The sequence below is a fragment of the Periophthalmus magnuspinnatus genome, chromosome 16 (genome assembly GCF_009829125.3).
Source record: "Periophthalmus magnuspinnatus isolate fPerMag1 chromosome 16, fPerMag1.2.pri, whole genome shotgun sequence".
NCBI lineage: Eukaryota > Metazoa > Chordata > Actinopteri > Gobiiformes > Gobiidae > Periophthalmus > Periophthalmus magnuspinnatus.
In genome coordinates, this window is record NC_047141.1 from 20025244 (window position 1) to 20042449 (window position 17206).

Genomic DNA, 17206 nt, shown 5'->3' on the forward strand with positions numbered 1-17206 from the left:
GGATAGAGGGATGGACAAGGTAGTGACAGACAATCAAGTAGTGGTCTGCAAATATTTTAAGTTATACCTCTCCATCAGGCAAGTTTAGATGATTTGAAATATGAAAAATGCTAGCTGCAATTCTAAGCAGCACACCAAGGGCACATAGAGAGCCCATTGTCTCATGTACAGTGTGTTGTGTGCCATAGATGACCCTTTTTGTCTCTCGCCTAGGCCTGTGTGAGGCAGATGCCAACCAGAACAATGGCTGCATCTCCAAGAAGCCGGCGGTGACTGACTCCACGGGCACTGAAGGCCCCCATCCGCCTGGGACCCCCCCGACTACAGCTGACCCTGACGAAGCTACGCCACGCCCCCACCTGGTCCGCCTCTTCTCCCGAGATGCCCCGGGAAGGGAGGACAACACCTTCAAAGAGCGACCCTCCGAATCGGACGAGCTGCAGACCATCCAAGAGCACAGCGGAGCAGCTTCGGAGTGCGGGTCGGAGAGCCCAGAACAGGACCTAGAGTAGGCTTAGCTTAACCCTCCCTCTCCTCGCTTCTCTCTTCTTCCTCCTCCGCTATAGGTCTCTTTATTTAAGAGACAAAACAAGCCACTTTTGACCAATACAAACAGACTACTACTATAGCACCATGGCTTCCGCAAGCAGCAAGAAGAACCCTGGAGTCCTGGATCACATTGGAAAGATTTTTGGAGGGGACAAAAAGAAGAAGAGCAAGGTGAGGTAGCGGGACACCACCTGCTGATCACTCTCAGTTTTGTTGAGTTTTATTGTAAATTAAAATTTTGTCTATGTTTGATGGTACTCCCAAGCTGCCAAGACATTGTCCACAAAGATGTTATAATTGGACTTTGAACGACTTGGGGCGGGGTTGCATTTAATTCAATCATTTCGAATGCATTCTACTGATTTTCTATATAATTCATATTTGTATAATTTTGAACGGTACTGACACGAGTAGCAATGTTGTTTTGAGTTGAATTTTATTGTGAAAATGCTTTAGTCTTAAGTAAATGTTGGCAGTGTTTTGTGGCAGAGTTTTTCGAGTATAAAAGAGCAGTTTGGCACATACCGGTAGTTGTTTTCAGGTACTTCCTAATGAGATCGCAAAAGTTTTCCCAGTGTGAATCATGATGGTGTTTTTGGTGAAACTCTTCGTAGATACACCTTACTATTGAATTGTTTAGTTCCCTGTTGAAAGAGGTTATGATGAAACAGCCAATGGTTTTCAGCTGAACACTACGCCATTACAAGTGATAGAAAGCCACTGGGAATATGAAGAAGAAAGTGCAAGACATCCAAATACTATTTTGCTTTAGTAAAACTTTACTACGCTTTAATTTGAAAAGAGAATACAGAGAGACGTTTGAGCTAGTTTTGGGATCCTCTAAATGGCTAATTGCACACATTATACTGTAGCTTTGGCTGCAAATTTACCCCGTAATTACTGCCCTCTATGCGGGATTTGCTTGCGCTCAGCTATTTTGAAATTATATTGAAACTTTATGGCTACAACAGCATGTTTTAGCTAAAGCCCAAAGTCTATTATTGAAAATCCAACCTCCATATCTGCAGTGTGAGGAAAGCCATCAACCTCAAGCTTAAGAACAGAATATTTTAAGGTTTCTGTGTTCATATTTTTGTTAACAATAAAGAGTTATGAAAAAAGTTGAAATATACTGAACAAAAATATGCATTCCCTCATGCCTTACAGCCTACTTCAACTATGAAACACAGTTGAGAATTCAGGAAAAAAAAAACATTTTTGCAAATGCTTTTACCAGAATCAGTCATTTAACTTACGAAATGTTATTTTGAGATTGTTCAGGGAAATGTCAGAACAACTTGTGATTTTTGACTACATAGCTGAGGCTATGACCAATTTCTGCTGCAGTATTTTTGGTGCCAGGAAAACAGTCTGCTGCTCTCCACTTTAATGCTGTTGTTAGTAAGAAAAGAACAGAGTTGTTTAATCTATGTTTATGTATTCACCGTGGATTTGCCTTCTAATGATTAGTGTTGCTGTTGCAGATAAGACTGACAGGCTCGCTCCACCTCACAAACAAACACATTTTTAGCTTCCAGACGTTTCATCTTAGAGACAGTTATGATTTAGCCTAATTTTGAACCTGACCTGCCTGTCAATCTGTTTGTCCACCAACATTCCCATATGTTTTTAAACTTCCATCACTGCAGTATTACTAAAAAACTGAAATTATAGTCTGTTGCACAAAGGCAAAATGTGGTATCTGTGTCTCAGTGACTCATTCATAGTAAATTACAACAACAAATCAATGTTGAGTTTGACAATAACTAATTTACAATCCCCATGTAAAACTGAGTAAAATGCTGTGTTTTAAACTGAAAACTTTCAAACTTTTGGACGAATGTAGATTTTTGTAGTTATTGTAAAAGTTCTAAGGGGGAAAAATGTGACATTGGACTGAACTATGACCATTTGATTTGGATAGAGATCAGTTAAATACATAAAATATAACAACTGCATTATATTTTGGGATTAACAAGCATATTAATAGTGATTGCAGTGTATTATGCAAACTATATTTCATGGGCAACAGTGCATATGCTGTATTACTCTACTATTATGTGAACTGGAGATGCCGCCTTCTGCCTTTGCACAACAGTATTGTACCATGCCCTTATTTTGTGTGTTTAAAAATGCATGCTTTTGTTAGTTTACTTTTACATTTTTTGCAAGATTAAAAATATTCTAAGGTTGTTAGAGTTCTTGGTTGTAATTAACATTTGTTTCTGACCTTGATTTGAAAATGTGCTAACAGCTGTTCTTTAGTCAAAGTGAAATTATGCCCAAAAAAAAATGATATCTCAGTTTTGTGATGCAAATTAACCCACTCGTTTTTGACATCCTATCACTGATTTGATTATTTCTAATTAAAAGCTTAATTATCTTGTTATTGAAAGGAAATAAGCTTTGCATAAGAATACGCTTTTCATTCAAAATGTGAAAATCTTCTAGCTCAATTTGCATCTGATGAATGGCAGACAAAATCACTGATGTACAATTTGTGTTTGACAGAACTTCTAACTGTACTGTCAGTCTCAGTGTCTTTTAAGGGGAGGAAGCTCTCTCCCAAATATCTCCGTGCTCACCTCAGGTTCACATTCTCTGGAAAATTGTTTAAAACCAGCTTTGCATAAAAAAAAAGCCTTGTAATTGTCTATATATGTTTGTATCCGCTGTTCCTAACCTGATCCTGTTCTTAGTGTTTATTATTACTGCTTGATTAAATCTCTTTAACAACATCTTTTATGGCTTTTTTGTTTTATTTTATTTTATTAAGATGTTTGGCTAACAGTGTATTCATATATTTAAACCAAGCTTTTAATGACTCCTCTAACAGCTCCTGAAAGTCATGGAAACATCATGCAACAGTGAGCTACAGAAACAGACAGATTTAAACATTTTGGCTTCTTTTGTCATGTCAGTCCAACCCTAAAGTACCTCAAAGTTTGAAAAATGCTAATCCTAAATTAAATGTAGTCAGATGTCACCATGACCAATGTGAAGATTAAGCAAATGGATTAATTGGTCTGAGAAATATTGTATTTTTGAGTATGCTAAAAGTACTGACACATGAGTATTAGCCAAAATCTGCAAGTTTTTGGTGCAGAAATATTTAAATTGGTAACATTTTCAGATTTATAAACTTAAATTAGCTCAGTGTTTTGAGGACACAGACTCTGAAAGAACGGATATAGATTGGCTACTTGCATCTGATTGGATATAAATTTAAGATATAAACTACAGATGTATTAACATATTTTCTATGCACTGAATGAAACAAACACAAGGATAAGATAAAGCAAAGTATCTAATATCTTCTGGGAATATTGTTTCGAAATGGATGACTGACTGACCAAAGTTGTCCAGTTGTTAAGACAAAAACACATCTGAACATTCATAGCGGTGCTCTACAAATTGAAAAGCAGATGGCTAACTCATGAATTACATTGACAAACATTTTGGATTCTTTGGACAGATTGAGCATTACAGCTTCATTACACTATAGAAATTATTATTGAAAACTGTTCTAGGTTTTACAAGTGTGCATCCAAATTACTTCGGTGAAAGTAAGGGTCGATGGTGATCTTGCTGTCTTCACATATCCTCATCACAAGCCATAATTATTAATATAATTTTTTTGCTCAATATTTAACTGGTAAAATGCTGTAAAGGTGCACTGTGTAACTTTTCTGAGGAGGGGTTCTGCAGCTGCTTGTCTCCATGGAGATGTTATTGTGCAGGGTTCCACAGTATTCACGGGTTTACACTTATTTGACCTGTAACTTGACTTGGTCACCTTATGCCTCTCTTAAGAAGACAGATAAATATATTGTGGAACATTCTAAGAAAAGCAACATCTCCATTGCAACAGTTGAGACTCTCCACCAGAAAGACTGCATAAATATTGGAGAGGACGTTCATGTTTTATTTATTTATTTTTAACAAGTGTACTTCTAATTATGCAAATGCTGTGAATACAATGAAACACATCCCAGAAATGACGAAAAACCAAATGATCTTCAAAACTAAATCTTTTAAAGCGTGACAATGTTTTGCTTGTCATTTAACATCACTTTTATGGCTCTCTAGCTCTTGTCCTGTCCCAACACAGGTGGTTAATTCTCTGTTTACTGTTTATGGACCGTTGCCAACGATAAATACAACCTTCCCAACATCAGCTTGATTCAGAAAAGCTACAATCACTCACAAGGCATTCCCATTCTCCAGTTTCTTGATTCAAGAAACTGATCCAGCCAAGCAAGCTGACCCAGAAAATGATTGCTTTAGCACCATAATGAAAACAAACAGCTTTGAGCGACAGGTACTTTGTGAGGAAATGTGCTGTAGGCAGGCGATAGTGCAGGATTTGAAGCCAGACTTTGTTTCAGTGTTTCAGCAGTGCCACTAAGCTACCCAACATGGTCAAATTTGGCAGAATCATTTTCAGAGCGTTCCGGTTTTGATAAGATTGGATTGAATGAGATTTGCATATTTGTCATTGCATAAAAATAACACAATTTCCTTGAATCTTTTATTCTCTGAATGGCTTTGTATCTAATGTGTATATTCCATCATTAAGTCTAAGAAGGATGGCACAGTGAGTCAGTTAAAAAGCTGGTAACAATAGCGAATGCCAGCGGTCCTCTCCCCCGCAATTCTGTTGTGTTGAGAATAATGCCCAAAGGGGAGGCAGCCTACGCAGTTTAGTAGAAGATGAACTTTGCATATACATTTGTTAGTCCAAAGTGTTGCTGGGAGCTGAACTCAGGGGGTAATTAGCAGTTCAGTGCGACAGAAACGAGCAGCTCCAGTCATAGCCATACAGTTAGGCTGCTGTCAACACCAGCTGGAGGGAAGATGTTTAGTCTGTGAAAGTCAGTGGTGTGTGTGAGCAAAAAAAGTAAAATCTCCCACAAACTTAAAGCTTTTTGGTCAGGGAAGTGAAGTACTTTCAGGTCATCACTGGCGAAAACGTTTAAACCCACAACACCCTAAAACATGCACAGACTTCCAGCTAAGTACCCTGACTATGAGACAGGATCTGCTCGTCACAGGTAGTATATGCAGCATTGAACGACGAGTTAAAGGCAGAGGACACGTTTCCTATTAGGATTTCATCTTTGAGAGTTAAATTAGAGCTGAACTGCTGCAGGAAATTTGTGTATAAGACGACGTACAAGTTGTCAACAAAAGCCTTATGGCACAAATCCAAGTTGCAGTTGATGAAGCACGAATGCCATTATATATTTTTATTTATCTATTGTTTTTTTTTGTTTTTTTATATATATATGAACCTGTCTGCTTTCTCTGTTACTTAAGGTGCCTGGCAAATACCCAGTGAATTATAGGCTTCAAATGAGAACCAACACAGGACTGAGGTGTCGGTTATGAAAATCAAGGCTACGCACACAGATAGATGGATTGTATTACTCATGTGACTCAAGTTTCAATCTTTCCATAATGTTATTAGACAGGTCAAAAAGATTAAAATGCTCCAGCTGCGGTTGTTTTTTTTTCCCTCTTGCTCATACTGCACCTGTGTCCTATTTATTCACTTTCGTTCAATCAAAAAGTCTAAAGGGCACTGCTATGATATCCTGATGATTTAAATAGTTATCATTATATTTCCTAGCATTTTAAGATATCACATTAACATCTGATTAACCTGTGTTTATTTTATTTTTTTTCAGTCGATCTGGAAGTCATTTTGCTGATCAAATTTTGAAAATGGGCAAAACAGCACAATTCCTCCCAACGTGAAACATAATGAATAATAACACGCTACACGCTACTACTTCTGACGCACCAGTCTTTGGTCTTTCAGTGTTCATCTAATACGCCACTATAACCAGAACACGGCTTTATCAAACACATAGGAGGATGACGCACGCTTGCAAATGGGCATCATTATGGACCACGCTAGAATGAAACTGAAGCTTTTCAAAAAACGGATATTTTTAACAATGGGAAATGGTCAATTTGTTGTCCACTCTACAATTTTCTTTAAAAACACACGGACAAACTTATTTTCTTTTGTCTGCTAAATTGCTGGTCCATGATATAGACTCAATAGCAATATCGTCGTCTGCAAATGGAGTCTATTTTTGGTTACTTGAAGCTACTTTGATGTGAGATAATGGACTGTGCAAAACTCCCGCTCACACTTCCATTAAAGGGTCAGATAAAAAGTATGAGCAAGGCGACATTATCTAAAAGACTAGACTCAGCCGGGAGGTGGAAATGAGCTTGTTCTCCCGTGGGCAGCAGGTGCCATGTATTCCTATCAGAAAAATTATGAGTTGGGCTTTTATAGCTTTCTGCAGGCCTGGTTTTGTTTCCTGGTTTATGTGCCTCAAAGTAAATTATATTAAATTGTATTATATAGTGTTTTTTTATTTTAATTGTATTTATTTATGTATTGATTTATTTTGTAAGGCTTTTTTTTTTAATGAATTTCTAATAGTCAAATCTTCCCTCTAAACTAGACCAACAAAACATCAGTATATTTCTGTATAATGCACAATATACATCTACAGAAATATACAGAAAAAGTATTTTTCCATTTGCCATGAGGGACTTTCTATAGCAAGTAAGCGAGTAACAGAAGCCATTTAAAAATAGATTATATCGAGCAAGTTGTATCATTTCTCTTTCTTATAATTATCTGATATTACGCTATTTTCTGATCTATGTTAAAATGTTGTTTCCTCATCACAAAGAGACCTGGAGTTCTGTTTTGTTTCATTCACAGGCATTTAACACACAAATCCTGCATATTTATTGCCTGGCAAATCCAGAATTACATCTCTGTATTTTTTCTATACATTGATATCAGTCTGGTCCGCACGTCCTCTGTTGCAGCTCAGTCAAACGTGATCGTGCAATCAGATTCGTTTTTTCAGTGACACGTGAAACGAAGGAATTCAGCTGTCAATCATGCCCATTCGAAAACGGGGAGATTCACCGGTGACCTTTGTAAAGTATTGAAGAAGTGTGTATTCTGGATCCCAGGCAAACATATTTATTGTGTTCTTCACTCCAACGGAAAAAAAACAAACTCTTTTCCACCTTGTGATGTCATGTGGTAATACAGGAAGTGCTCGACCGTGTTTTTGAACTCCAACACAACCCTGGAATTTAACTAACGACGAAATGTAGCTGTTAACTTGAAAACTACCACTAAATGACATCACAAGGTGGAACAAAGCATTTTGAGCTTTAGAGATGTAGACAGACTAATAATAAAGGATTACTTAAACATGTGTGAATGAAACAAAACACAACCCCAGGTATGTTTTTAAGGAGGTAAAGAGTCAATTTTGCGTAATATATAGGAGCTTTAAGTGTGAATGGAAACCGTATTTCCCAAGTCGCTGCAGTGCAAACAGATTGAGGTCTTATTTGAATTCATTGCAGTATCTGAGCAACAACTTCGGTCAACAGTGATTCAGTGACCCATGGTGTCTCCTCTACTCCATAAAACAAATTGTGGGGTAGAGGTGGAGACACTCTCAGATTGCATTACTACCCTATGACATTTAGAAATTGCCAGACATGCATCCGTCTAACTCCAGGAAGCCGAAAGAAGAGAAGACTATTGGCTATTGCAGTGTGTTAAAAGTATTCCGTGTATTTGTATTTACCTGAACGTATGTCACTACACATATTTATCAATGCCAGTAGAGTTTATTTCCATTAAACGCAGTTGCAGATTTGGAGAGGTTAAGTATGGGGGGCATCTAAAAGACACGGACACTTTGAACCAGAACAACCTACAACTGCCTATTTCCAGCGCTTTTCTGATTACATTTAGTGCCCTTTGTCCTCTGTCTTTTAAGGTCAACGCAATTCGCTTGTGCTTGCGTGACCTGAATTTTGATTTGAGATTGTTTTTGTACATCAGATCCTTCCCAGAGCAAGCCTTTCGCCGTAAACCAATCTTCGGGCTGTCAGAAAGATTAGACTGGTTGGAGTAACTATTTTACTGCTGGCTGAATGTGGAGTGGAGTCAATATAAAAGCAAGTTTGTACAAGAGAAAACCACCAAATATGTTTTATGATTTCAACACATATTCCCCTCACTGTCTTTTGTGAGCGCCGAATCTATCTGCTGTTTAAATAGTCAATTCTGCACACAATAAAAGTATCTCACCAAAACTTTGCACTGAGACTGTCTGAAAGCGTTATTTATTCATATTTTACTTCAATGGAATCCACGGGACACACACACACTCCCATATTTCTTTGTAATTATTTCATTACAAATCCCCTATTCCCTCTGTCTTATTTTTCTAGTTTGCCCAAATAAAAAAGGTGAGCAAAATATTATATAGTGATGGACAAACTGCAGTGTCTCAGGTCACATTTTTATACAGCGCTTTTCCACCTTCAAGCCACTCAGAGCACTTTACACCAACGATCCATTCACACATTCACACACACATTTATACACCAGTGTACGCAGACACTGGGGGTGAGGTGGGTCAAGTATCCAAGGACACAACAACGGTTTTCATCTGTGGGAGGTGAAATCGCACTGGCAACCTGTAGGTCTGACTGCTCAGCCGATGATGTTTACCTCGAGAGCGGGATTTGAATTGCTAACCTTCGGATCAGTGGACAAACGTTCAACCAACTGAGCTACCGTCGCGCACTTGAGGCGTAGCATTCATATAAAATCAGCGTACGTTTTCATATAGAGCTAAATAATAGTGCAACCATTTGTATCTCTTAAACACACAATGGTCAAATGATAATAGCATATCTTTCTCCTGTTATGAAACGTATGCTCTTGTTTCCTCACACTCTCCTTTATTCTATTTATTGCAAAGCTTGACAACTGTTTACTTCACTGTTGACACTGATCCAAAGTAAAGCATCTCTCAGTACATTTCATACTTGTCATTTTGAAACTTATATGTCAAAACAACATCCAGTGTATAAAAACCTGGCTGTGTTTATATCCTAGAGCAGGGGAGTATGATGCTTTTTCATTCTCAATAGTCCTGTTTGATCCCTGTATACCGTCTCGCACATAGGGTCTCGGATCAAATCTATTGCATCTCTTTTTTGTTTGTGTTCCATAGGGATCTTTCCGAGGCGCTCTGTCCCCAGCCCCTCAGAAAGCCACATCCTCCCAGAAGAAGAAGGGCGCAGACAGTGCTGTGGTCACATTCCTCCGTAGCATTGTAAGTCTTTCTGAATAACTTAAAGCAAAGACGTTCAGTGGTTGGTGGTTCCTTGCTTCTATTGTGGAGATCACTTTCTTCTTGGCTTTGTTTGTCAGACTTTCTAACTTTGTGTGACTAATTGTTTCTCAGGTATCCCCCGCCCCTCCCAAGTCTAGGGTGAGTTCAATCTGACCAGTTTTACATTGAAGTTCTTATTGATGGAGACAATTAAAAATGTATTGTTTGATGACACTGAAGTATAATTCAGATAATGCAGATTTGTTCTAGCACCTGTTTCCAGATGTATTTTGAAACACATAATTCCATTACTGTATTAATAATAATAATAATAATAATAACAATAATAATAATAATAATAATACATGAATTTAGTAAAATAATAATAATAATAATAATAATAATAATAATAATAATAATAATAATAATAATAATAATAATAATAATAATAATAATAAAAGGTGCACTATGTAATGTGGTATTCATGGCTTGGTCACCTGATTATCTTCTTAGAGAGTTTAATGCCATACTTAAGAACATTCCATAGATATAAGCAGAAAAGTTGCATAGTCCACCTTTAATGAAAATGTGATAAAAATGTGTAATTGCAGATTAAATTCTGCGTGCATCGATCTACACCATGTTGTAAGTCTGGGTAAACAGGGAGAATAAAGACCCGTGACTGTTTCAATTACATTTTATCAAGATAAGATTAAGGCCATAGAGGTTTAGAGCCAAAAAAGTAATGACTTAAGGTTGCTTTGGAGCAGCGTACAATGAAATATAGCCTATAAATCTAAAAGCTATTTTTATGAGCAGTTTTTTAAATTGGCCAAATTTTGCAACAGGTGAAGAAAATACTGATAAAACTGAAAGATGACCTCGTGTTTGTGTATTGTGTTTGGCTCACTTGAATTGTGCTATTACTCATTGTGATTATGTGCTTTGCCTTACCCCCCTCCCCCCACCCTGTCCTGTCCTCTCTCCTCCCCCTTCTGGATGGACCCTTGCACCACTTCTCCCTGTGCTCCTGCTTGTGCACCGAGTAAGCTCTTTCATCTCTACCTTTCTGCCCTCTATCTTTTACTTGTGTGTGTGTGTGCTTGTCTTTCCTTCTCTTCTTAGTGGAGAGGACTAGCCACCAAGATAGGCCTGGTAGGTTGGATATTAAGAAAGAAAAAGCAACAACTCATGCCTAATTAAACTGATGCGATACTTGGGATTGGATTCAGAGCTTTTTCCATCAGTGCCTGTGGTCCATCAAGCACTTTAGCCATGGTAATCTGCCCATACATCAGCTGTAATGGCCTCATTTGCTTCAGAGCATGGACCATTTTGAAGATTTCTCACAGTGCTGCCTCCATATAACTCATTTCATGATAACACAAGCGTTATCCTACTTCTCATTACGTGTGCTTTTTCTCTTTGTCAACTATGCTGTCATTATCAGGCGTATATATAGGAAAGCCTACTCAGATGGTGTGAAGTCATCCAGTTGAAGGAAAAAAGGATAAAGACATAAACTGTCAATTTTTTTATATTTTTTTAAATATTTATCCGGGGTGTACACATCCTTAGGCCCATAGTCTTATACTGGAAGGTCTCCAGTTAACCTTAGTTGTTAGTATTTGACCTAAAATGTTGCTTTTTTATTTGTGAAGTATTGCCACAATCAAATGCAAAATTGGCCAAGTTATTTTTAAACAATTTTGACAAAATCTGAGAACTAGCAATCAGCGCTGGGGGGAAAGAAAAGTCAAATCAGCAATAAATATACTGGTTAGTTTTCACATAAAACTGAATAAAAAATATGGAAGCACTTTTCATGGCAAATTGATTTGACATTATTTTTGTGACAGGTTAATTAACGTTTCATATAAAATGCTGTGAACGCGAAAGAGCACCAAGCATATGGTTGATTGAATCAGCACAAAGGAAGTAAATAAATCTTGTTAAATGCCACTGGGTGAAAGAAAACAGACTTGTGCTAAACTAATTAGTGTGCTGCTTGTAGGTGTAGAGACTGCACAGTGTTACTAAGCCTGCAGCGTATTACACTATAGCCACTCCTAGTGAAGACGTTTATCTGATTTAGACTTTGCTGCCAGGGCTGAGAAGAGGAGACATGGGAGAAATTCACCAATTACCAGCTAGTTTTTAGTTCTCCAACTTCTCTTGTAACTTTAGAAATCCACCTAAATGTGCAATCCAAAATATATGCTATTCTTAAGAAATCTTATATAGAATTGTTCCTGCTGGATTGCCACAGTGATGGGTATTCAAATATTACACTCAAGTAAAAGCTCTGTTATTTTAGTATCACAAAACAGTCCAAGAAATGACTCCAGTTTGAAAAAATGAAGATATTTAATATTGTCAACATAAAAGCTTGTGTCACTCCTAGACTTACTCAAGAGTAACAGTAACCACAACTTCTACATGAGAAAAAGTACTAGTGTTTCCTGCTAAAGTACAAGTAATTGAAGTAACTCGTTCATTTTTTTTGCTAACTTTCTCAGGGTGATCAGAAGTCACACCCAAAACCCAAGAAGGCCGCTGCAGGGGACGGCAAAGGGACCCTGACTAGGATCTTCAAAATGGTAAAATATACATAGTAGTACCAGTGTTATTATAGTCCCTGGGTTTATGATATATTTGTGGTATTTTCAATGACACCCTTGCCCTTCTTTCTCCCTGCTCCAGTGATAACAACAGCAAAGTGAGTGAGTAACTGACATACGACAAGTGGAACTCTCTCCACTTGGATATACTTAGACAGTATCTTAATCTCATCACCATCACGGCAGCAGCAGCAGAATAACACGGAGCTTTTAGTGGTCAAGAGATGCTTAATTCTAGCATGGAGAGCCGGATCATGTGCTGGGAGGAGAATCGGCTGGGGGCCACCCAGTGATTGCTTATGCACATTTACTAACATCATTATGCATTATGGGGCTGTGATCAAGGGGGTCATGGTGCTTCAAGGCTCTTCACAAGCTCTCGTGTTAACCAGCACTAATTCCAATGTAGGTCAAGTTAAGATGTTGGAACATGAACGTATGACACAAGGGATTTCAATGGAACAATGAAATGAATGTCTGTCGAATGAACAAAGTAGTCTCCCTGTTTTATATCACAAAATTAAACACAATATGGTTGGTTTTGAGGTTTTTTTTAGCCAAAATGTGCACCTGTCACTCAAGAAAACGCAATCCTTCCATCATAACGTTACTTAGTCTATCCGCTTTAGACATAGATTATTTTAAAAGCAGTGTTGCTGTTTCGTTGTCATACCTCGGCATGTTTCAGCCATTTAATTTGAAACAGAGGAGTCACGTTGCGTTGGCACGTTTTGTCGAGTATCTGCATTTAAGCTCGTTATAGAGAAAGGTCCATTCAAAGGATGAATACTCCTACGTTTAATGCATAACCTATTATTATAATCAGTCAACTATATGCGCACAAATCACGTGTAACTGACGTCCTCGTACACTAGGGACACGTGGAAATCACTGTATTTTTAGATGGATATGGGTAGACTAAATAGAACTAAATAGAGGTAGCATCTGAAAAATATAACTATTAATCCCCATTTAAAATATCGTAAATGAGAAAGTCCTGGCACTGAATTTTGTAATAATCCCAGACCCGGGTTGTATAACTTGATTTGTTTACATCAATCTTGAAAAGGAGTGGCAGCTTTCACGCTCTGCCGGCTCTCCCCAGTCTGCTTTTAATTAGGGACCCATTTTGACTGTACCTGAAATGAGTTAGACTTGTAATTACCGCACCACAGACAGACCCAAATTTCCCCGAGGTCGACTCCTCATCAGAAACAGGCTAAACGGTTGTCACTAAGCCACAACAAGCCAAGCAAACCCACGTGGGGGTGAAAAGCATCTCAGAACAAGCATCCAACTTGAAATGTGTGAGACTAATTGGCATATAAACAACTATTGTGGTCCAATTTACACAAGAGCCACATTAGCTGTTAATTAATCATTGTTTTTATTTAAATCTCTGTTGCGCAATATTGATATTTTGCCCAGTTTTGAGAACAATGAAATGTATCTAAACTGACTGGATTTGAAAAAGATCCCAGAGCCTGCAGCAGCACAGTGTGGATTATCTACTTTGGCCGTCCGTAAAGATTTGTCTCTTTTTGTCTGAGATGTTTGCATTTCTCAAGTCCCGGGGTTTGTTTTTTCATTGAGATTTTTAAGAACATCTAAGTTACATTATGGCGTTTTCCGGTAATGTATCCATCTAGGGTTTATTTACTTATGAGTGTTTTTCTTACTGCTGTTTGGAGACACTTGGCCTGATGATGGCACCTACTTGTCTGTAAGGAAACAAATACATGTAAAGCTGTACTGTGGAACACTCTTGGCAAAGCAATAGCATCGTCATGGAGAAAAGTAGGTGGCGTACATACCTTTTACTAGAAATGTTCCTCCGTGCACCTTTAAGATCGAGATGGTCTGGGCGGGACTGGAGCTGTGCAATAAATCGCAGTTATGAGCATTTTATGAGAATTTTATGAGAATGTAAAACTTGAAGACATCTCAGACCAGAGCCACTATTTTACTATTTAGTGATAACTTTAATATATTTGGTACTCAACTGAACACTGCCCAAGGTGCCCTAGTGTTATTACGTCAGTGCCATCCACAATAATTCCCACAGTATGGTCTGGGGCCTACAGGAGAGCTGCAAGTCCCCAAAATATTGTCTATATTAAACTAATTAGGTTTGTATATATGCGCTGCTGCCTTCAGTCAAATCATGTTTTTGTTTTATTTGTTTCTGAGAGCTGAGACCTTGAGATCCGATGAATAGCAATATTGTCTTGTCAAGCTTCCTTGTCAAAAGCTTTACATTCGCAAACCTCTGCAATTCATTTCAGGCTCCTTGGTTATTCATTTGCAACACTTTAATTTGGAAGATTGGATGGTTTTCAAGTGTGCGTTTCACTAAACATGTAATTTAGCATTTTCATTTAAAAAAAAAAAAAAAAATGCAATGCCTGTTTTATTCATGCTCTACGCAAAAAGCCTCTGGACAGTTAAGGGTGAATATACTAATCATTTAATAACACCGTCATTATCAGGGCTGCCGCTGTGTGCGTCACTCTTTACAAAAGATGTTCTTGTTGTGCAGGGGAGCCGGAGCGCATCTCCATCTAAACGCTGAGGCCTCTCCACCCTGTCTGTGCCACCGGGCCCAACCATACAAAGTGGAACAGAGAAGAAATTATCCAAATGTCACTACCTTTTCTGCACTTACACCCTTCTATTGATCTATAACCTCCTAACTTTGCTCCGTTTTGGCTGGTAGTTAGCGACACAATCTGTTTCATGTTATGCTAATTCCTCCATTGTCTCATTACGCCCTGTAGCCGCTCACAAGTGCAGCCTGAACGACCCCTCTGTGACCCCTGCCATGGCTCTCTCAATATCTCCGTCTTTACTTTCTTGTAAATGTGGGATTTTTCTAACATAGCCTGGCTCAGTGGATAAGTGCTTGGAGAATTTGAAGGTTAAAAGGCCGGTTACAAGCTACGCAACTTGACCGTCATGCCTATTGTAAGTGTGAAGAAATGTCCAGTGCATTTCTCTGAGCAAAGAGTGGTTTTAAGTCTTGTCTGGTGTCTGTGTCTAGATATATATATATAATTTTTCCTGAATATTTCTGGCTAACAATTTTACAAAGCAGAGAGAGCCATTATAGTCAATATCCCTTTGTAATTAGTTAAGTGTCTTTGTCTTTCTATGTAGTTGGTGTTGTTAGGGCGTTGAGTCTTGAGTGGGTTTGTCTAAAATTTCTAAATTAATTTTGGGAAACATAAAAAAAAAAAAAAAAAAATCTTTCCAAAAAATTGATTTATCATCTGGATAAAACACTAATATTATTGTACATATCCTGTCCCGACATGGTACTCCTAAATGTTTTATATAATTAATTGTATGTTCAGTATCTTCATTGTTTGGCTACTATGCAAAAAGATTTTTACCAAAGTGCGAATTTCCTATAAAGGATTTTTCAAACACATTTTCAACATGGTGCTCTATGTAACTAACTATATTTGATAAAGTATTTTTTGTCCAATGAGGAAGTTGAAATACTGAAATGTTTATACAATTTAAGTACCGTTACTACTATGTACTGTACTTTTCAAAATGCGTATGTGATCTGTGTCTCTCTCATGTCCGTGTGTGCTTGAGCTGTGCTGTTTTTCAAAATGAATGAATGTAAATCCATCCTTTCCTGTCATTCTAAGTGTAATAAACATGACCAGCCACTTAACGGATAATAAAAAAATTAAAATTATAAAACCTTCTCAAGTGAAGTGTGTTTTGTGTCCTCACATGTGAATAACACTGAACAATAAAGAACAACAGAGATCGAGATGGTCAGTGGGTCAAAACATAGCAGAATAGACACAAGAATAATGAACCATTGTGTTATCCAGCCCAGATAGGATGTTATAGGTACTTGTCCACGTAGGCTTCAGAGTTGATAATATAAAAGCTACATGTTATAATATTGGTTAGTGCAGCTTTATAGGGCAAGGACTTTTAGTGTAATTTGGACTGTGTTTTTAAAACCGACACATTTCAGCTGCCACTGTTCACTTTCCAAACTATCTCCAATCCCCTGATAAATGCTTCTAATACCACTACTTTCAGACTGATGGCTTCCAGATACCAATCGAAACATCTTGATTAAATAAACAAAGTAAGTAAAGTAAGTAAGTAATCTAGTCGGTAAGTTACTGCAAAAAACTATGAATTGCAATATTAGTAATATTTGTTGCAGTTACTATTTCTAATATTAGTAAGCGTTACTAGTAGTAGTTACCATAGTGGTCTTAGTGACCGTAAAGTAATATAAACATTAGTTGTAGTAGTTGTTGTAAAAAAGTGTAAGAGAAATCCATTAGTCTTGGTCTAGCGTAGTCAATATCTTTACACCTGGGATAGAGGTTAACACGAGAGCTTGTGAAGAGCCTTGAAGCACCATGACCCCCTTAATTGACTCATATGGATCTTGATTTGAGGGTGGAGTGAGAGAGGATAAGAGAGAAGAATAAGAGGCTCCTGTTACAATGTCATATTAACTGAAAAATGAAAAATGGTAAAATTGAAAAAAAAAAAAAAAAATACATAAAAAAAAAATGGATAAAATGATTTTGACTTTTAAAATACCATATCATCATATTTTAAGAATCATCTGAAGTTTCTGACCATATTAGCTGGGAGCCTCTACTTCTCATCAACTTACTCCAACAAAATAGCTATTTGCCATAACTCTGTACATTATCACTAAGTTGTGATAGTTCAGTCACTTGTGTTGCTCTGGGCAGCTAGTCTCACCCATGTCTCATCTTTATCCAGAGCAAATAAAAAGCTTAGCCAGACCCATTTGTTCTTTTTGACTTGAAATAAGACTGCTTATGAGGTTATTCT

The 17206-nt window shown here is 37.6% G+C and overlaps 2 protein-coding genes across 8 annotated transcripts in view; both read left to right on the forward strand.

Moving 5' to 3' along the window:
- The window catches only part of mbpb (myelin basic protein b), a 40334-nt gene extending 39822 nt beyond the window's left edge, over positions 1-512 (forward strand). For both annotated transcript variants that reach the window (XM_033981030.2, XM_055227766.1), the window contains exon 4: positions 214-512. In XM_033981030.2, the coding sequence (XP_033836921.1) occupies positions 214-512 (299 nt within the window). The remainder of the gene's footprint in view (positions 1-213) is intronic.
- Positions 440-16081, forward strand: LOC117383807 (myelin basic protein-like). 6 transcript variants are annotated; one of them, XM_033981033.2, is made up of 7 exons: positions 634-720; positions 9636-9737; positions 9870-9896; positions 10863-10892; positions 12257-12337; positions 12441-12460; positions 14898-16081. In XM_033981033.2, exons 1-6 carry the CDS (start codon positions 634-636, stop codon positions 12441-12443), a joined length of 330 nt encoding a protein of 109 aa, XP_033836924.1. In that variant the 3' UTR covers positions 12444-12460; positions 14898-16081. The 6 variants fall into 6 exon arrangements, with proteins under 6 accessions (XP_033836925.1, XP_033836926.1, XP_033836924.1 ...); XM_033981032.2 differs by having other exon boundaries at positions 12441-12456; XM_033981031.2 differs by lacking the exon at positions 12441-12460.
- Positions 16082-17206: the final 1125 nt, after the last annotated feature.

Coding starts and splice junctions, on each gene's coding strand:
- LOC117383807 (XM_033981031.2), top strand. CDS start 634: ATGGCTTCCGCAAGCAGCAAGAAGAACCCTGGAGTCCTGGATCACATT. Junction 721..9,635: donor ACAAAAAGAAGAAGAGCAAG/GTGAGGTAGCGG, acceptor TGTGTTCCATAG/GGATCTTTCCGAGGCGCTCT. Junction 9,738..9,869: donor TCACATTCCTCCGTAGCATT/GTAAGTCTTTCT, acceptor ATTGTTTCTCAG/GTATCCCCCGCCCCTCCCAA.